This window comes from Marmota monax, unplaced genomic scaffold (assembly GCF_021218885.2).
Source record: "Marmota monax isolate L192 unplaced genomic scaffold, Marmota_monax_Labrador192_F-V1.1 WCK01_AAM20220418_F8-fsc00002, whole genome shotgun sequence".
In the NCBI taxonomy this organism is placed as follows: domain Eukaryota; kingdom Metazoa; phylum Chordata; class Mammalia; order Rodentia; family Sciuridae; genus Marmota; species Marmota monax.
The window spans coordinates 25,992,325-26,015,356 of NW_026693571.1; the positions used below are offsets into that span (position 1 = coordinate 25,992,325).

The 23,032-nt window shown below is 33.5% G+C and overlaps 1 protein-coding gene across 3 annotated transcripts in view; it reads right to left on the reverse strand.

Moving 5' to 3' along the window:
* The window catches only part of Ccser1 (coiled-coil serine rich protein 1), a 1,227,237-nt gene that overhangs the window by 687,680 nt on the left and 516,525 nt on the right, over nucleotides 1-23,032 (reverse strand). For all 3 annotated transcript variants that reach the window (XM_058583852.1, XM_058583853.1, XM_046459067.2), the window contains exon 8: nucleotides 3,116-3,199. In XM_058583852.1, the coding sequence (XP_058439835.1) occupies nucleotides 3,116-3,199 (84 nt within the window). The remainder of the gene's footprint in view (nucleotides 1-3,115; nucleotides 3,200-23,032) is intronic.

Genomic DNA, 23,032 nt, shown 5'->3' on the forward strand with positions numbered 1-23,032 from the left:
AGCTAAATTGTGGAACCAACTTAGATGCCCTTCAGTAGATGAATGAATTTTTAAAAATGTGGCATATATACACAATGGAATATTACTCAGCAATAAAAGAGAATAATATCATGGCATTTTCAGGTAAATGGATGGAGTTAGAGAAGATAATGCTAAGTGAAGTTAGCCAATCTCAAAAAACCAAATGCTGAATGTTTTCTTTGATAAAAGGAGGCTGATTCATAGTGGGATAGGGAGAGGGAGCATGGGAGGAATAGACAAACGAACTCTATATAGGGCAGAGGGTTGGAGGGAAAGGAAGGGGGCATGAGGTTATAAATGATGGTGGAATGTGATGATCATTATTATCCAAAGTACAGGTATGAAGACATGAACTGGTGTAAATATACTTCATATACAACCAGAGATATGAAAAATCGTGCTCTATGTGTAATAAGAATTGTAATGCATTCTGCTGTCATATTTTTTTAAAAAAGTAGAACCCAAGGAAAGGCTCATCCCTAGGGCTTGTTTTTCTCTGGGTACAGGTAAACTTTTATCCTATAACACAATTTCTTTTAGGGACTATAATTTAACCTGGCACCGCTAAAGTGATATTTCTCAACTGGGGGTAATTTTGGCCCCAGAGGATATTTGGCAATGTCTGCAGGGTGCATATTGGCATCTAGTGCAGAGTGTTGGAGAGTCTGTTAAACATCCTACAATGCCCAGCACAGCCACTTACAACAAAGTGTCAATAGTGTTGTTGCTGGGGAAGCACTGTCCTAAAAATATATCACTGAAAAAAAAGCATATAAAATGATCTCTTTTGCCCCAAACACTGATTAACTTTTGCCAACCTTTCAAACTGTTAAAAGTAAGGCTAAATAAGCAACCATAATTACTTTAAAAACATTTCTTAATTACCTAATGCAAATATTTCTTGGCTTAATTAAATCTAAATTTATGTTACCATGTATGGGTAAATAAAATTGCTTATGATAATAGCAGGGGTCATCAAAGAAGAAACCCATGACAAATAATAGAAAATGAAACCAGTTCTCAATTATTATAGATTATGAATCTGCAATATAAGTAACAGCTAAACTGGCTCCTAACATTGTTTAGAATTTTCAAATTTGGGTGAATACAAAGTGTAATGTTCACCTTAACAAAATGTCAGAAGTTATTTATTACAAAGATCGGAAGTTATTTGGATCCTGGTGGACTATATGTGATTGCCCCCCCCCATATATTTTATTGAGCCTTTTGCTTTTTAAGGTTTCTTCTCTTAAATTTGTAAATATCACTTACACACTTTCCTACTTAGTAACAATTATCATTTAACAAAACAAACTATATTTTCAAAAGTTCATATTTTTCCTTTATTAAACAGTCAAAAGGATTATGCAAATAACATGGTACAAAAATTAAAATGGTACCTTGGTTACTACCTGGGAAATTTTATAGAGTAAGGAGCCAATTTGGGAAATTCGAGTTTAAAGAAAAGGAAAAAGAAGATAATAATTTTACACTTATGCCTTATATTAGTATGTCAGCCAATGTAAGACTTTTTGGAGGGAGGGGTATTGAATTACTTTAATTATCGTGTACTTTGCTTCATAGAAGTTATATCATGCACTTTACAAAACACAATATAGTGTTGGCTCTGGAAGTAATCATTATCTTTTTCATTTCATTCAACAAATGAAGGTCTGATTTCTTATATACCATATGTTTTAAATCTGATCACAACTAATGTTGAGAGGAAAAATGAATACTTCTTTCTGAGTTAATTATACAAAATAAGCACTCTCTGGGAAAGTGAATGAATAAATACTCTTCTATGTTAAAACTGACAATTCCAAACTTCAAAAACATCTATATTTGATATTCATTAAATTCAAAGATATTTTTGTATGCTACATAAATAAAGCTTGATTTTATAATATATTCCTAGAGGGCTGTATCAATATAAAATGCTTTCAATATGTAATATATAAACTTTGTATCATGAACATTACATATATATTTATAAAAGGTTATTTTCAGTAATGTAAGATGTATTCCTTTTGTCTATAATACTATTCCTGTTTTCAGTAATGGTTTATAGGTCTTCTAAAAGTCACAATTATATGTTCCGGAGACCAATAAACACCATAAATCCAATCACAGAACACAGTCTAAATAAAGATCAAATTTTGGTAAAAAACACTGTCATCAAGAGTCAGTAATAAGAAATGCTCTAAATTGGTCTCATATGTCATTAATGTTAGGAGTTTTCGGAAGCCTTGTTCTAGAAAGTCTGCTTCATCATTTAATTTTATTTAACAGTTACATAACATGACATTGTCAATGTAGCCAAAATATAAAACAATCATAAAGAATATTGTTGGCTACAATTTGGTTTTTGATCTTGATAATGGATCAGTTTGTTTTACAGCATTTAGTTTACTCACATTATGAGAGGTCTTGATGAGTTTGAAAAAAATCTTTCTCACTTCTTAATTCTTGTTTTATAGTACTATGAGTTTTATGTATATGCAGCGTGTTCACATTTTATTTTAAACTACTGTTTACACAGATCCATAATTTGAAAATGCATACTTAGAAAACTATTGGCCACAGAACTTCCTGTTATCTACCAAGTATATTTCATGTTGTGAAGGTATGATTCCTTCCTGATATTCTTTAATAATGCCATATAAAATAACTAAAATTTGAACTATATATATTTTGTGTTTTACTTTATTTGTGGATTATATATATAAAAAGCTACACTTCATACTTTATGAAAAATAAAAAGTAAAATACATCTTGTTTTCAGTATTATCGTGTACTTTGCTTCATAGAAGTTATATCATGCACTTTACAAAACACAATATAGCCTTTGCCTTCAAATTTTTGATAGATAATCTGAAATGATTAACCCTGGTTTCAAGATCTATTTTTAGAATTACATAAATTTTCACACATATTTCTATTTCCATCTTGTCAAAGACCTATAGTTTTTATTACTATAGAATTATAAAGTTGATAAACAGATTGAATCATTAACAGTATTTATAAATAAGTAATAGTATTAAGGGTCTATAACAAAAGTACACTCTGTTGGCTAAATATTGTTGTCACTTACCAGTTCTTCCTGAAGTTGGGAAATAAGTTCATCCCTCTCCTTCAGCTGTAACTTGAGCATAGAGCATTCATCTTTCATTATATCCTATAAAAACATCAAAGAAACAGTATAATAAGCTTAGCTCTTTCACTTTGCTCTTAATAAAGAAAGTCAACTTCACACAGTGAGAGATAATCACATCTGAATAGTGAAACTCAAATTTCCTCTATAGCATGATATTTTTAATATTATATTCTAACGAAAAAACAAGCTAATGTATCCAATAATGTTATTATGTTATACATGATTGTATATAAGAATCATCCATCTATCTATCAAATTAGTCCATTATGTTGCTTCAGACTGAAGTGAGTAATTCTTGATTCTTTCCTCTTATTTTTGTGCATATATAGTGAGTGAAATAAAAATAATCATACTCTCAAAGAGATACTTTATAATTTGTTCCCCTGTTTTAATTAAATATTAATTCTCAGACCTGTGGCCATTAAGCAGTCTCATCACCCATGATATGTGACCCTCTCACTGGAAATCTTTGGGCATTTAATCTTCTCACTGTGCAGGCTACCCACAGTGATGGCCTCTATGTACACAATGGATCCATACCCTGACCCTTCCCACTCTGTGCTGCTAACTACTATCCTCAGTTCAGAGTCCCCTGACTCTAAGTTGCAGCTCATTAATATTTCTACTTCCTGAAGACATAGATAGCACTGTCCCACACACATGACAACTCAACATGCAGCTCTGCTCTTGTCCCACCCTGAAACTTCACTTCTGATTATTTTATGTTCCTATTCCTTAAAATAACAACTAGGAAGTCACTCAATACTCTCAGCTCCTACTCACTATGAACCTAATCTGATACCTAATTCATTAACCTCTACTTCCCTCATATTTCTTGGACTTGGTCCTCTCTAGTTCACATTGCTTTACTCTAGGAACTCATTGCTCCTTACTTGAATTTCTACAATAGTCCCTAAAATGTTTTTTCTTACATCTATCACTTTTCCTATTTATCAGTGAGATTTTTCTAATTGGGAATGAATTCTTCCTCTTCCTAATTTAACAGAATATCATCTTTTTTTCGGAAGGAAAAAAAAAAAAGCCCAAACTCTTTGGCATGGCATATTGTTCCCTTCATTATCTTTTACTTACTTATTTCAAAAGCTTCAGAATTTTTGATTTCCACCCACCTTTTAATCTCTGTTCACTCCTACAGATTTGAAATTCATTGTTGCTTTATGTCTCCTTGCTTTACACATGAACATCTTGGGATTTTACTGCCCTCTTTTCATCTCATCTCTCCATTTTACACAATATCTCATACTCTAAGACTAATATAAACTACTACTTACCTCAGTGGAAAGTTTTCCTTTACTTCCCATTCTTTTAGGGAAAGGGGATAAGCCATAATATCTAAACAAAATATTATTCCATACAAAATTTCTTGAGTTCTTTGTTTCTCCCCCGGTTTCATTGGATTACTTTAATTCCTTTTTCTCCCTGCTTGAGCATTTAGACTCTATTTCTTTAGCATATTATTAGCACCAAACATAGTAAATGACACCATCACTTCATCTTATTTTCCCTTGAAAGTGCTTTCATTTTGTTTGTTAGACAATACAAAATTCTGGGTCACTAAAATTCATTTACACAGTTATTGATAGAGAAGGCTTTTATGAATTTTCTTCTGATGGCATATAATATTTAGCATGTGCTAGTCTGCAAATAACTGTAAATAATATATTACCATCTACCTAATTTAAAGTTGTGAAATTGTGAACGTCATGAAAAATTTCTCCGGGAATAAAATATAAGAATTTTAAAAGTGAGCATATTTTCAGAAAACTAAGTTTCTTCATAATTCCCAGTAAACACAAGAGAGGCAAATCTTCCATTTTAAACTAATTAATCAACAAAATGTTGATTAGTAAAAATACTGTTGATAATCAATGGCAAAAAAAAACTTTGTTGATTAAGTCTCAGGTCCCTTTGCAATGAAGGATTTACTAAGCAGCTGTGAGGCATGTGGTTAGCTAACTACTTTCAGTTGTTAGCTCTTCCAGCATCTATCTTCCTCAGCTTTCCAGCAGAAGTCCAAGCTCATTACTGGGTGGTCTGATACAAAGGGCTGATTTAAGGCAGTGGTTCCTGAGATCTAGCTATTCTTCTCTCCAACCACAGACTCCACAAGAGCTACCCACTTTTCCTCAGCACAGGATTAGTCTCCTAGGCTCTTGGATCTGGAGTTCCTTGCTCAGCTGAAAGAATCTGTTACATGGAGATGAATAACAATACTCTCTCAATATTCTCATTATATCCGCAAAATTCTGCAGCATATTTGACAAGATGATCTATTGAGTTTGAAAGCATACTGATGTGTAGAATTAAAAGGATTTTAACATTCTTGGGTTTCAAAATAAGATTATTCCATTAACCTGTGGGCTAATGTAACCAATTTAACCTTGTGATTTTTAAAATGCACATTATTCATAGTTAGAAAACATAATTTAAAAATGATGATATCCTTACTTTTTCATTCAATTATAATTAATTTTAGGGCCAAAATTCGATTGTATGATTTCCTCTTTCAATAATATTCATAAATATGGCACTCGGTATGGTAGACTAAAAATGGCTGTATATTTGTGATACTAACGCTGCTCTCCTAGGATCTGGTCTGTTCTAACTGACTTTGCATGACTAATAGAACACAGTGGAAGCAACTCTGCATGACTTTCAGGTCCAGGTCAGGAAAGGCTTCTCAGCTTCTATAGTGTGTTACTTAGAATGTTTCTCTTCAGACTACTCCTTTGCAGAAAGGATCTAACAGATATGCTGAGAAGTACCACCACATGGTGCTCCCACTGAGAGCAGTATAGGAGCTTCCAAAGAACATGCAGTCTCAACTACAACTGTAAAAAGGAGCCACCTTGGACATTTAGCCTTCAGGTGACTGCAACCTCAGCACCTCACTCTTGTTTAAGAAACCCAAGAGACTCTAAGCTAGAATCCCCTGGTTGAATCATTTTCAAGTTCTTGACTCACAAAATTGTAAATAAAATCCATGATAGCTTTAACTCATGATGGTTTGGGTTGATTTGTAACAGAGATCACCAGGATATATGGACAACTTCCAAATTATTATAACTAGAATTAGTATGAGTGACTTACTCTAATTGAATAAAAATGCATACAATTAACTTTTATAATAAAATATTTCATGATGTAATTTTTATTATTTTACTAAAGCTATATTTAGAATGATTTCAAGTAGCCTGTTTCAAGCATATCAGGAATGTTCTTATCATCTAAGCTAAGGAACTCAGAAAATGAGCTACTACATTACTATACACTTATTTTATAAATTTGGAAAGTTAGTGACACATAACCAGAATTTGGGGTGATTAGTCCCAAATTCAGTTTCCTGACTTTAGTCCCATGCCTTCTATGATATATTTTCACCTGTAATTAGGACCACCTCATTGTTTAAGACTGTAAATAGAAATCAGGTATCAAAAAAAGAAAGGCAAGCAGAATCTGTCAATCACCTGGAAAAAGTCTTATTTTGAAATTAGAAACACACATACACAAAAAAATCAAATACTTTATGATTTACAAGTCATTTCCTCATTCTTGTAAACAAAAAGGTCAAAAGATTCTAAAACTAAGGAAACAGGCCACTCTATCAGTGCTGATGAGAACAGAATGTTTATGAAAAAGTGAAAAAGGAATAGAAAACAGAAATATGTCAGGGGAGGACAGAAGGTCAGAGATTAGAAAACACAAGAATGAATAATAATTGACAATGTAGTTTGCAGCTCTTTCTAAATAAGTGTAATTCTTATGTTGACTCAGCTTTAAAGTAGCATGCTGCCTATGACAACTGAGAGCTAATGAAAATACAACTCCAGGGGAAGAAAAGCCTTTCAATCATTGAAAACTAGGTCAATAAGAACACTATTTTAATTATTTATTATTTTTTTAAAAATAACTGAAAACTATTTCATAATCCATTTCATTATTAATAACATACATGATGGTATTAAATTTTCTTTTTATAAACACAAAAAATTATAAATCTAACTTTACATGCTCACTAAAGAGAAGAACTAACATTCTATTGATCTATAATAGTGTGTTTTTTCCTCTAGTGTTGCTTTCCTAGAAATATAAAAATAATAAAGCATTATACATTATTATGTTTTAAATAGCTGTACTACAGGTTGAACACCACAATCTGAAAACTGAAATGCTCTGAAATCCAAAACTTTTTAATGCCACAAGTGGAAAAATCCACACCTGACCTCATGTGAAAGCTTGTACAGTCAAAACACAGGAGAACTAAAAATATATAAAATTACTGCCAGCTAGGTGTATCAGGTCATATGAAATATAAATGCACTTTGTGTTGAAAACTGGATCCTGTTCATCAGATATTGCATTGAGTATATAAAAATATTTCCAAATCTGAAATAATACTGGTCCCAGGCGTTTTGATAAAGGATATCCAACCTGTACTATATTAACTAGAGATAAAATGCACATAGTTTAAAATTATCTTTTTACCTTTTTTAAGAAGTAGCAAATGTATTACCAAAGAGTACCACAGATTGTATATCCTAAATCATTTCACAATTAAAACTGAATGATTCTCAGATATTACATATATCCTGCTTTACTCCACTATTCATAAGAGATATTCATGAAGCTTATACATAAAACACAAAATCTATGCAATTTTTAAATATATATATATATATGTGTGTGTGTGTGTGTATATATATATATATAGATAGATATATAACATTATTTATTTGTTATTAAAATTGTTGGTAGTTTTTTTCAAGGTAAAGTCAAGAATGAATATATGTACAAAGCCAGCATCTCAGAAAAGCATTTTTTAACATACAATTCAAACCAGGAAATTGTATTATCCTTTGTCATAGTGGTATGTATGCATATATATAGTATGTATATATATGTATGTGTATACACACACACACACACACACACACACACATATATATATATACATGCACGTGCACACACACACACACACACACACTAGAAATCTCTTTGTGTGTATGTGTGTTTTTTTTACTGCAGATTCTGCAGATTTAATTCAGGGCTGCTCTATGGCTGACCTAAACACCCAGTTCATTTTTATTTTTATTCTGAGGGTCTTTTTAGGTTGCCTGGGCTGGCCTTGAACGTGCAATCTCCCTGAATTCCTGAGATTGTACCTGTGCATCACCATGCCCAGCAAATACCTAGTAATATTTTCAAGTAATTAAAGAAGAATTTTCGGAAACCAGCATTATATTTTCATCTGTAAATGGTAGTCTTAGGAAATCCTAAGAATTCTTACAGATCTCCAGCATTAAAAAGATAACACCTTATAAAAAACACAGAATCATCTTTTTTACCTCCAGAATCTTTTTTGATCGGCTATTGAACAAAATGATAAGAATTATGGGATAAATAGGGGTTTAAACCAAAAAAAAAAAAAATGAAGCAGAGAAGACCACTGCAGCAAGGGTAATTAAAAGGCAAACATTCATTATAATACCAAGACCCTGAAACTTGGCTCATCATCTGTCAGCAAAATTCATGGTAGTTCAACATTTTTTGGAACACTTAAAAAAAATTAGGCTAGACTGAAAAATTTGCTAAAATGTAAAATTTGTTTCATGCAACTATAGACTTGTTATTTCCAAGTTGCTATTGTTCTCTCTGTTTCACATACTTACACTAACAAGAAAAAAAATTGAAGTTGTAAAACTCGTTTAAAACAATATATTCTTGCTGGGCATGGTGGTGCATGCCTGTAATCCCAGAGGCTTGGGAGGCTGAGACAGGAGGATTACAAGTTCAAAGCCAGCCTCAGCGAAAGCAAGGCACTAATAAGCAACTCAGTGAGACCCTGTCTCTAAATAAAATACAAAACCAATATAATCCATTTGACTCAATTTTTTTCTAATTATAGGGAAAATGGACATAACATTTTAATCTAACTCAGGATCCTTATAAGAAAATTACTAGACATTTCACTTGTGTTGTTTCACCCAGTACATTTGTATAAAACTGCAATTTAAGGATAAACATTGATGTTCAATTTTTCTAAAGATATCTTAAAATAAAGAGTATTTTCCTGATGGAAGTATGAGAATTTTCTCAGGGTCATTTAGAGACTTACTAGGCAAATGATATTAGCTTTCTGATGTCAAAAAGTCCCTAGGTTTCATCAAAATTAATTTTGGCCAGGCACAATGGTGCATGCCTGCAATCCCAATAACTCTTAAAGCTGAGGCAGGACTATTGCAAGTTCAAAGCCAGGCTCAGCAACTTAGTGAGGCTCTAAGCAACTTAGCAAGACTGCGTCTCAAAATAATTAAAACATGGGCTGGACATATGGTTCAGTGGCTAAGTGCCCCTGGGTTCAATGCCTGGTACAAAAAAAATAGTAATAATTTGGAACTACACTTAAGACACAACTATATTTATAAATTCATCACAATGAGCTTCTTAACAAATAAAGCTAACAAGCGAAAGTGATAAACGGTTTTTATCGTCCCACAGGAAACACTCGTCAGGAATTCTTGGGGCAAGAAAGGTCCTTATAAATGTGTCAAGAAATCCTCTGATACAGCATTTTCCCCCCCTCAGAGAAGACAGGCAGAATTTTTATATGTGAGACCAGAAAGCAATTATTGAAGTGTCCTTTTCCATAATATACATTATAGAAAGAAAACAAATTTCAAATGGTTAAATCACCATGTTGAAAGTTTCTTTCTGTTATACAGCACACTTATTTTCTTTTCATGCTTTAAATATGAATAGGAGAAATCTCGTGTTTCTGTGTCCTGGATTTTATAAGGACTTTTTATAATGTTTATAAATTTTATAATGTTTGAATACTATAATGATCTTACTTTCTGGAAGGTAAAAATGTAATCAAAGACATCTAACATATCTCCAGTTCCTTCACTGAAGTATATAAGAGCCATTTTTGTCTTATTTTGTTTATTTTTTAAATGCTGCCTTGACCCACTTTTGAGGTCCTGACTAGAGCTACTTAGTTCACTTTCTAGAGAAACTGATAAATGTCCATTCCAAAACACTTTCCTCATCAGACCTTAACGCCAGGGCCACTAAGTTATCAATCCTACCAGGCCTCCTCTACTCCATCCAGGCCAAGTTGCAGGCAAAGAGGACAGGCCCTAGTCCTCAGAGCCCAAGAAGTTATTCAAATTAGCCAGTCTACAGGTTGCCTGGGAGACCATCCTTAACCCCATCCTGCTTTCCATGACAGGCTATTCCCAACAGTTCCGGTTGCTATTCTTTCCCCACAGGCAATAGTTTGCAAGGTCCTGCAGGGCAACCTTTGCCACTTTGGTGCCATTAGTAACAAACAAGTCTGTCTTTCATCTATCAGTGTGATGTGTCAGTGTTATTTCTGTCTCACCACCTTAAGCATCTTTAAATGTAATTGAATATAGTGCCAGCAGGAGCGTGTCTGCTGGTAGTGACCACCCTTCTGCCTTCCTCCTGGGACAAGGAAGCCAAGCCATCTCTTGGCCCCTAAACATTTACCCAACTTCAGTGCCAAAAGAGACTGTGCATAACATGGGGGGGCTGCTTGACAATACATATATACTCTTTGTTTTAGATAAAAAGGGAAAGTCATGCCCTTATGATTTTATCTGTTAATAAAGGGCAGTAAAAATCAGCGAAGACAGACTTCCCTAACATTAATAGATCCTAAAAAAAAATGTGTATTATTTTGTTTTATGGGGTGCTGAGTTGTGACACTGTTGAAGAATACAGAACTAAGTAATTATTTAAAGATGTTTCAAGGATTTTGGCATAATTATAGAATTTTGGAGAGGAGGAAAAAGCAAAGAGTTCAATATTGTGCTGTACAGGAATTACAGATAATGTGACTCAATTTAAGCAGTGGTGTCAGGCAGTCTAGGAGGTCAGAAAACTAAACTGCAAAAAGGCAATGAACATCAGCTGAAGCTAAGGATTACAGCTACAAAACATAAACCACTGTTACATAGTAAGGAAAGAAGTAAAAGGTCATGCTTTGTTCTTTTTTAGAGACACTAATGGATAGCAACAGCATACACAGTAGTACATTCAGATACTCATTATCTGTATCATTGTAAAGCTGGAGTCTTTTAAGATAGTATATAAATGAATTTGGTAAAAGTAGCTTTTTTAACATATGAAGTAGAAGCACTTTGAACAATTGCTTATGTAGTGAATTCCTGCACACATTCAACTATGTAATTAGCTTCCATCACAAAATATAATCTTGGGCTTAAAGATTCTATACATTTAAATGCAGTCCCAAATTGGAAATATTATTAAACAGTAAATTATCTGTAAATTATCTTCTAATATGGAAGAAAACCTACAAATCTAGTAACTGTTTTATAGATTACCTCTTGTTCTTTTCATTCTAGGAAGAGAAGACTCTCATTTAAGTCCATACTATACCAGAATTGAGCTATGTAACTTGAAATCAATCAGTTACTACTAAATAATCTATGATATACTGAAATTGTACACTAATATCAAATATTTTGATTATATTATCAGAGAATACTCACCTTTACCAAGAAGGTGTGAATAACTACATTTTTCAGTGTTTAACCAACTTTCTTATAATCTCTGTCAACATTATCCCAAGCTGGTATACCTCAACATTGATTTACATTACTTTTCTAAGGTTCAGTTTTCCTCATAAAATTGGGTTTCTGGCATATTATTTGCCCAATAAGAAGCTTCCAAGTACACATAAGAGGAAAAATCCTATCAGGTTGTGGTACACAGAGTGTCTAAAGTGGCCCTCAGAGTTGTCCTGCCCATCTCCAGAGTCTGTCAATACATCAAGATATCACTCTGATGGTGATCTTCTGTTTTATGGCACAGATGACCCTAAGTATGGAGGTGATCCAGGTGGGCCTAATCAGTCACATGAGCCCTTCAAAGCAGAGGCCCTTCCCTGGCTGGAGTATAAATGATACTTGAAGCATAAGAACTGACTACTGAGGGTGCTTTGAGGACTGAAGAAGGCAAGCCAGAAGGAAAGAAGGAGGATTTCAAGCCACGAAACAGGTCTTCAGTTGACAGCCAGCAAGGACATGGGGACTGCAAATCTGCAACCCCAGGAAGTGAATTTTCCAATAGTGAGAAAAGTCCCAAGAGGATCTTGGGTGTTAACTTCAGACTTGTGAGAATGACTAAAAAAAAAAAAATCTTTTTAAGTCATCAAGTTTGTAGTAATTTGGGTCACAGGGATAGAAAACAAATACATGCACGAAGAGTCAGAGAAAGACTTCTTGAGAAAGAAATAATCTAACCAGAATCCCAAAATTTAGAAGAAATGTATACATGATGAAAGAAAGGGAAGTGATTTTCAGAGAAAGGCAGGATGAAGATTCCCAGAGGCACAAGTTTGGAGTTAAAGTAGTATTTTGATACAGTGGTATAGAGATGCATGTATTGACAAAGAGAAAAAAATAACAGAGTCACAAGTCACTTATTGTGTAATAATAAATTCAGTGTTATTCAGAAAGCTATGATACATTAATTGTGAATTCTAATCCATTAGAAAGTATGATGAGATTTAAATATATGCACCTTAGTCTTAATACAGTACTGAGAACAGCCCGATGGCATAGAGACTAGAGACAGATAAAAGGCTATTTTAACAATCTACATAAGAAAGAATTAGAATTTAAACCAAGATGGGGCTATGGAGTGAATTTGAAATCTACAAAGAAGATGAATGGAGTAAGGAGAGGAAAACAGGGGAGAAAAGAGTGAAGGATTATTCCATTTCTGGCAGGTCTACTAAGGGATTGGAAGTACTCCTCACTTCTGTTCAGAGCTACAAATTTCAGGTAGAACTTTAGGATGAGAAATATATGCATTCCATTTTAAGGTCATTTACAGAATTCAGCTGAGCTATGTATCAGTTAGTTATTTTTAAATGAGAAAAAAATCCAGCTGAAGAATTTAATAGCCATTGACTACATGGGTATGAGCTTGGAAGAAAGGGACATTTGGTCATCAAATGGGAATTTGAGAATTACCAACCAGCATGTTGATGTAATAGAAAACCAAAAAGATTTAAGAACCCTGAGCATACAGGTATAGTGAAAAGTAAAAATAAAGTAACCGTGAAGTAAAATAAAATGAACAGATGGAGAATAAGGAAAAGACATTGTCACAATGACTTAGAGAGGAAATAACTTAAATGATTTTAGATGTAATAGAAGTAAAATAAAAATAATAGTTTTCATTGGACTTACCAAAACAGTAAGTCATTGTGGACTATTACAAAACAGTCTCAGGTGGTATGTGGGAGTCAAAATCTAAATTAGAGAAAGCTAACAAATGAACTGTAAAGTGAAGTAGTAAGTTCCCAGCTACACAATTATCAGAATGCAAGCTTTTTCAAGAAACTTGTGAATAGTAGAAATGAAGATGACTATTTTGTGTTGCTATAACAACATATATGTTACTAGACACTTTATAAAGAAAAGAGGATTATATATCTCAGCTCTGGAGGCGGAAGATTATATTGTCAGCGTCTATTATATTCTGGTAATGACCTCATTGTGGATGGCATCACAATGTTGTGGAAAGAGATATCACATGGCAAGATAGCCAGTGGAAGATGGAAGGGGCTAGGATTTCTTTCTATATAACTATCTGCTCTCATGGGAACTAATTCACTTACAGGAGATCTGGCCCATTCCCAGAGATAGCATTAATCCATTCTTGAGGGATCAGTCCCCATGATTTAGTTACCTTCCATGGTCCCACCTCTCAAAGATTCTTAATACTGCCATATCAGGGGCCAAAATTCCAGCCCATTAACCTTTAGGGGCACAAAATATTCCTACAAATACAACAGATAATAGGATTGAGATGGCGATAATGATGATGATGAATATGTGTGTGTGCACACACATTTATATTTAGAAAAGGTTAAGAGTGATGAAAATGATCCAGAAGTTTAAAATACAGGTGAAAGAAGAATGAGTGAGGGAGAAAAATCCTTCAGGTGTCAAGAAAAACTAGGAGGAAATGATAAGCTTTAATAAACAGAGAAGTGTACGAAAAGAAGGAAAAAAATAACATTTTTATTGATGGTGAGTGAATGATAAGGGAGCCCCTCTCTAAAAAACTCTAGATAATAGATTTCAATAATTGAACTGTTTGCCCCAAATTCATATGCTGAAGTCCTAACCCCCAAAATGCGACTTTATTTGGAAACAGGGTTACCACAGATGCAATTAGATAAAATTAGAATATACTAGAGTACACTGGGTTGTTTTATAATGACTGATGGACTTATAAAGAAAGAAAATTTTGACACAAAGGAACACATACAGGAGAACAACCTTGAAGATGGGAGTTACATGTTACAAACCAAGGAACTGCTAGAAGCTAGGAGTGAAGCCTGGAACACATGCTTCCCAACAGCTTCTAAAGGGATTGTACGACCAAAGCCTTGGCCTGAGAATTCTAGGCTCCAGAACCTTGAGACAATAGTGTCTGTTCCAGATACTCACCTTACGATACTTTGCTGCAGAATCCCTAGAAAAATAATATGTAGATATATCCATCATTTTCAATGGCTACATCATGTTATAATTTATAAACATATATATATATATATATACATATATATAAATTACATGTAAATTATATAATTATAATTTACATATATATCATATATATCATATATAAAAACATATATAACATCATAACATTATATGTTATAATGTTATATTTTATATATACCATTATAACATATATAAAAATTACATATATATATAAAATTTAGTTGACATGTGATTTTTTTAAGTAATTGATAAATGGGCTAAGAGAGAAGAAAGGGGAGGGGATGAAGAGAGTAGAAAAAAGATGACCACAAGTTTGTCATTTTTAAAGCTCTCCAAAAATTTATCATTATTTTTTAACATGGGGTAGCACTAGAAATGGACAGATTTAATAGCAAGTCTAATTAAACAGGTTTTTAAGAGTCCTTAACATTATAAAGTACCCCTGTCTGTACATATTTTGTCACTACTTGATTCCTGAACAGCTGCCTACTTAATTCTATAGCTGCTGTGATATTTTCACCTTCACATTACACTCAGCTAATCATTCAAATGAACTATAGAAGTTACTGTTTGAACCCTGATTCATGCAGATATGAGGGCAACCACCACACAGGAAGTATCACTGAATTCAAGCACCCTGATTGCTCATCAAAATTTTTAGATAAGTCAATCTCATCAATGTCAAGGTCACTTTATTCTCTAATCAGTACATGATGCAGTTCATGGAGACACGCAATTCTCCAAATTCGTTTTCACACATGATTAACTTGCAGTGAGAGAAATATCATCCCCAGACCCTGCTTCCCACACTTAATCTCCATTCCATCTAAGCCCTGCAGATAAAACAACATTAAAGACTGAAAATTAAGGGACTATATATATCAGATATCTAGCATTTGATTGTCTAAAGATTGAAAGCAACCTTTAAGTATATAATAATTAAATGATTAGTGTTCAGTGATGATAAATCTATTTAATGAAATACTATGCATTGCTTTAAATGAATGTAAAGTTAACATGGAAGTGGAAAGTACATTTTTTTGTTAATGGAATTTTTTAAAAAGTGTTTTTTACAAACAAAATTCTGCAGAATTATGATGATAATTTTGTTAGAATTATAGTTTTATATGTGACTTAATTTTGTCTTAAATTTCTAAACTTCACTTACATGCTTATAAAATTAAAGGCTCTGTGTTCTAGAAAAATATCTATTGGAAATAAAATATTTATCCAAAGACATTTAGTAATCATGTAACAAATTGAATCTATGGGAGGAATAGTTGAGTTTCAGAGTAATATCATATTCGAAAGAAAATATTCCAGGCCCCCCCAAAAAATTCACAACAATCAGAGATTTTCATATGTATATCTTGAACATCATTACTACAACATATTAAAAGAAGTAATTTTTACTAAAAACTACCCCTTTTTCTCTATCACTTCCCCAGACTCATTCAGCAGTTCTTTCAAGTGCCCTGCAGAACTTAAGAACCACTGATCTTGCTACATGCCCATCTTGCCTTCTGATTCTGTATCAGAAAAACCCTGAGAATATATCTGACAGAGAAGAACCCTCCCACCAGAGAGCAGGGATGAAAAGAACAGACATTTTTTTTGTATCCGTTTTTTTTTTTTTTAAGTGAATAGGGAAGAGATATAGTTTAAAAACAATTTCACATAAATATTCCTAGCTCCATAAAATTAAAACTGTGACTCTTTACTACATAACAAACATGGAATAAAAGGGCTAAATTGGAAGTACCTGCAGTGAAAGAATGGCGTATTTCAATCTATTTGATACTAAAAGCTCCTTAAAATAGGAAAGCATTAAGCATTTTGTTAATTATGCTTAAGAAAATATACATTATTCAAAAAGATGTTATTGTAAGTCTACTAAAAGGTTAAGATTATAAAGAAATGGTAACTTATGAAAATGTACAAGTTTAACAGTTTTAATAGCTTCAGACTGGGATTTATTTAGAAAGATGAATATTGTAATTGCGAATGGTTACCTTATAATTGTCAAGTTATTTTGCTTGAACACAGAAATTGTAATTGTAATTTCGTGAAGTCTTTAGCCTGAACTTGTCATGTTGAGAGATTTGCACTTTAATGGTGTAATATTATATTGAACGTAATAGACCTTTTTGTTCACTTTTACTATGAATTTAAGTACTATTCCTATTTTTCTATTGCTACTTTAATTTTGTCCAGCTGTGCAACATCAAACATCATAAAAAGACAGCCAGTCAAGGCACAGGATTATAATTTAAAAAAATAAAATATTTGTTGAGAGAAGCCGATACTGAAGCATGTGTGCAACAAAGTAGAAACAGTTTTCAACAGCGGGTGGGTGCAGACTTTGTCTCAATCATCTGGAAGCATTTCAAAGATTCACAGTGCCTTTCTTGCCATTCCAGCCAGGTTGATGAGAATCAGTTGGAAATATAGATTGGACCTCATCATTTTCATCAAAATAAGCTCACTTTTTTTAAACACACTTATTGAAAACCAGGTAAATAAAGGGATGATTATCAAAATAAATAATGAGTTTTTGCATTTATGATAACTGGTATGATGTTTGCTCACTGTAATCACAATGTGCCACAAAGTGTTTTCATGTGGAAAACACTCCATCATTCAGAATTATGGGAGTAAAAGATTTTCCAAGAATTATTCAGTTAGTTGTACATAAAATCTCGAGCAGTATGGGCAAGTAAAACACTTGTTCGCTGATACTAAGAATCGAAGAGGAAAACCCCTTATAGTTAAGTAACTTTCATTTTAATTTAATCTCTACTAGTTATCTCAGTCTGTAAACTACCTTAGTTTCTACCTTTCCTAAAACAAACATCACAGCAAAAAATTGTAACAAAATTTTGTGTTTCTGTCTATAGCTGACTCTCTCTTTCATTAATAAGACTGTTGGGAGACATATATAACATGTACATAATCCATATCATCATTTGCAATTTACACTAATAATTGTTCAATCTTCCTGTTTTTGAAAGATGGTTTTTATTGTAGTTCCTTCAGTGAAATTATTCTCATGAATGTTAAGTAGAAACCCACCCACCCCAATTTTTTTTTTTTTGGTCCTCAGCTTGATAGATATCTATGCTTTTGATTTGGCAATACAAAATCCCTTCAAGATACCTCTTCTTCCTCCTGGGCTTCTGTACTTCCAATCAACTTAACTTTTCCTTCCTTAATTTTTTTTATTAGTTCCTCAAAACATTACAATGATCTTGACATATCATACATTTGATTCAAATGGGGTATATAATCTTATTTTTCCACGTGTATAGATTGCAGGATCTCATGGTTATACAGCCACGTTTATTCATAGAGCCATACTAGTGTCTATTGTATTCTGCTACCCTTCGTATCCCCCCTCCACTCCCCTCCCTTCCCATCACCTCTTTCTACCCAATCTACTGTGACATGTTTCTCTCTTTTTTTTCCCCCTCACACCATCTTATATGTAATTTTGCATAACAATGAGGGTCTCCTACCATCTTCCGCTCAATTCCCCTTCTCTCTCCCATTTCACTGTCCCCCTTCCATCAGCCAGGCTGCCCTCCCTTCCTCCCTCCCTTCCTTCCCCAGGAGTGCTCTACCACTGAGCTACATTCCCAGCCCTTTGTTCATTTTCATGTTGAGACAGGGTCTTCCTAAGTTGCTCAGGCTAACCTGAAGCTAGGAATCTTCCTACCTCACCCTCCTGAGTGGCTGCAATATACAGCCAAAGCCACCACACACAGCCCAGTTTATCCTGTGATACACTTGGAATCCTTTTCAACTCTCTGACAACATTTTTTTTTCTTTTAGTATTCCTCTGGTTTCTGTCCCAAGCCTAATCTCATTTCCTTCTCAATGCTTCACCTCAGCAATTTATTATATAGCAATGCCCTATAAATTCTCAAATAATATTTATCATGAATTCCTTCCACCTGCTGAAATTCTGTACCAAATTTTTACCTTCCTCCTGGATATCTTACTGTATTCTAAGTAGATCAGCTTTAAGCTTCCAAAGCTAAAGCAAAAACAAGGTGTTTTTCCCTACACTTGGGAAGCAGTTAATAACATCATCTCCCCCTACAACTTAATTGATAAACCTAATCAATCCTCAACTCCTTTTGAACACTAAGTATTTCACTCAGTTATCTTTCTGGCATGGTTTCTGATGAGAAATTTTCTTATTCAAGTTTCTCTCTATATATTTTCTTTCTCTGATTTCTTTCAAAATTTCTCCTTATTTTCAGTTATCTGCAATTCTAATATGATATGTTGTAGGAATTCTGTGTTTGAAATTGGGGTCTATAAACATTGTAATTGTGACATGCTTGGTGACCAGGAAGCTTCTGTGCAAAGACACAGAATACCTGGCTGCTAGGTAATACCTGGCGACTGGGAAACTCCTGTGCAATAGCATGGGATGCCTGGTTGCCATAGCAATGTCCTTTACAAGTCTGCCCTGCTTCCCAGACCTAGGATGCCCAGCCTCCTCCCTCTGAGCTATGGAGCCAACTCTGCAGGCACTATCTGGTTTCCATGGATATGCCCTTCGTAGGTAGGAGCCCCATGTTACTTCTAACCTAGACCTAACACTCAGGTTACAGAAATACTAATTAGAATATAGTCATGGTAATGATGGGAAGTGTTTCTTTACAATATGTATAGGCATAATATTTAAAAAAAAATTTTTACCTTGCTTGGTGTTCTCTGAAGTTCCTGAATCTGTGGTTTAGTGCCTGCCATTAATTTGGAAAAGTGCTTGACCATCATGACTTCAGAAATTTCTTCTATTCCATTTTTGTTCATCATTGCATGGTATTCCGTTATGCTACAATTGCAATCTTTGAAATCATCCAAGAATAATTCATACAGATTCTTTTCTGCTTTTAATTTTCTTTTTTTTCCCTTCTTATTCTTTGCATTGCAGCAGAAAAGTTTCTATTGACATATCTTTGAGCTCACTGATTATTCATTCCTTAGTAGTGTTTATAATGTACTGATGAGGTTGTCAAAAATATTCTTCATTTATGTTAGTTCTTTCTTTTGATTCTTTCTTAGAATTTCCATCTCTCTGCTTACATGATTTGAATGTTTAGGCATGCTGTTTATTTTTTCCATTACAGCCCTAAACATATTACTTATATATAATTACCTTAAATCCCTTGCCTAATAATTTCAAAATTTGTGTCATATCTAGTCTGGTTACATAGCTTGTTTTGTTTCTTCAGTTTATGTCTTTTGGACCTATACTGTTTTAGCATGTTTTCCATTTTTTTTAAAGATGGACATGATATGTTGAGTAGTAATAAATGAAGTAGCATGGAGTTATATGTTAATCCTGCTAGAAATTGGTCTATTTAATATTTGATGGCATCATAAATACTAGAAGTGGAAAATTTTTCTACTTTCAACATTTTTGTTTCTTCATTTTTGTTATCTTTGGGTTACTGTAAAAATTCCTCCTTAAGTAGAGTCTGTGATTTATAACTTTTTCAGTGGTAATCCACTATTATTTTACTGGATTCCTGTTGAATTTGTGATAAGGAACTGTAGTGGGGAATCATTCTATAATCTTATGATTAAATCTTGGTCTTTTTTTAAATGAGTCTGTGTTATGGATTATGGATAATGTCCTTCGTGGATTTTGTCCTTCATGATTTTTAAAATATACAACCTGACACATAAAACTAACCATCACACTTAATTTTATTTCATTCCTTGGTGAGACAGGAAGGCGAGTGAGGACAGGAATTGGGCAAGTACCTTTTCTTCTAGGAGAGATGAAGCTTTTTCTGCTAAAGTCCTTTCTGCAGTAGAATAGACCTTTACACGGGGATTAGGGAATGTGCTGGGCATATTTCAAGTAGTTACATTTCTCTATACCTGCCAAAGATGCAGGGGAATTTTTCTTTATTTTTCAACATGATAACCTGATGGAATTCCTAGAGAAAGGACTCATGAAAATGTTAGTTTTTCCTAACAATGAAGTTTCTAACTTTCAGGCTAGTCTACACCCACCTTCCAGCAACTCATCAAAATTTCTACTTAAAAGTCCATACCTATTTATGTCATCAGAGTTTTCTGCTTGAAGCAAGCTAATCTCAGTTATGATTCTCTGTATTCATTTGTCTGTCCAGATTTGAGGGTGGTAGTTTGCTCTGTGCCCTCATTTCTCTGATAGACCCAGGAAAAATAGATTATATTCAGCTTGTTCAGTTTTTCCCCCCTCTTATTGTAAACACAGGAGTAATGACTCCTGAACTCTTTATCTGTTAGAGCTCTGAACAGAAGTCCTTGACTTCTTGTTTTCTCTCACATTCCATATCTGACAATCTTCTTACTCCAAAATTCTTTCAGTGCATTCCTTTAGTTCAATTCCCATTGCTCTTGCCTTAATTTGGACTTTCATAATTGGTTAGAATCCTTTATAATTCTTATAATTGCTTCCTTTGCCTTCGTATCAACAGTTACTAATAGACCGTTCATAGAGTTATTTATGTGTAGTCCATAATTTCCCTATTAACTATGAACTCTTTGAGGATGAAAGCTATATGTTATGCGTGTATATGCCAAATCATCCAGTCCAATGACTTTCACAGACAGGGAGTTCGATAAGTATCAAGCAAATGGATGAATGGCTGAGTCCTCCACTGTCCTTGGTGATTTTCATGCTTTAGCTGAGAAATTCGACTGAAATTTGAAGTTAAAATTGATCTCGAATCCCTTAGATTAGTCCAGAAATTCTTTAAGGGAAGATATTTTGCCCACAAATATATTCCATCAATGATTCCAGTAGCTGCCTCCTGGTGGTATCTAATTAACAATTCAATGAGGGCCAGCCAGGAAATGTGCTATATAATCAACACTCTGATTCTTTTTTTAAATTCTGAACAATTGATCCCTGAATCATCAAGTAAGTATATATTAGGAAATAATTTCACTGCCTTTCACAATACTAAAATCATTTAGGAAAACACTTTTTAATAGTAATGTTCTTCATTTATTTTTGTTGCCATATCTACATTAGCACACTGCTTTAGTTTTCAACATTCATTTTAATATGATTTTATTTTTTGTCAGGTACATCACAATCACTATTCCAGTCTTTCATAAATTAGTTGAAATAGAAAATAGAAAGAGAAAAGATAAGTGACTTACTCAAGGCAAACATAAAAGTTATCAAAAGAGCTAAAATAAAAGACTGTCAATATTTCAATAACAAAAATATGATTTCATACTTACAGACAATAGCTATAGAAAACAGAAAATGCAGATATTCTTATTTATCATAATATCTAAGCCAATATTGCATAATATTGTTTATTTTTTTAAAAGATTACAGGCAGAAAGTATACAAAACACCTCATTGTTTTTAACCTCATCAACAAAGAGAACAATTTCACTCATTCTTATGTTTCATGTTTTATCAGGAAAAAAAACTTTCAAGTGTAACTTTTAGTCAGATATGAGACAATGGTCCACTCAATTCCATGAGCTTTATGTCCATCATTTCATTGAGTCTGATTTTATAGGAGCCCTATGGATGAAGTTACATTACAGCACTGGGATTTTGTAAAAGAGTAGATCAGACACCTCAGCAACCAAGATTCCACGGTTACACTTATTTTACAAAAGAGGTTTATCCATTTGTATTTGATGAATTACTACTTTTTGAGCTCAACCCAGTGCCTGTCTATTTCTGAAGAGTATAAAAGTTTTATGGGGATACTTTGGGTAGGTTCCATGGATTCGTGGCCTCTTGAAACTCACACATACATAAAAATATTGATACTTCATTGAATTTAAGTTAGCTTAACAAAGTATGTCAGCAAAGTAAAAAGGAGAGTATTCCTGGGGCAAGAAGACTTCCTGATTGTCCATCTTGCTTACAGCCTCTATAGTTCATTCTTATTTAAAGAAAATTATTTAAATAGATGCCCATTGATGTGAAAATACCCATTGTCCTTCATCCTTCTCCTTTTAACTTTAAGTCAACTGGATGGAAAAAGTGCTTCCTCAATTGTCTCTCCCCTAAAACTGTTGAATAAATCCTAGTGGATAATCTCTACCTCTTTGACTCCTAGACTCATTTGCCCAGGGAATCTTTTCAGAATTCCCTATGGCACAAGACCTTCAAATACAATTTTAAAAAGTAACATTCAGAGCATTTACCATCTCAGTCTTTGCTTGAACTATTTTTGGTATCACTAATGAAGCTGAAATACTCTTAGATATAATTAGATTGGAA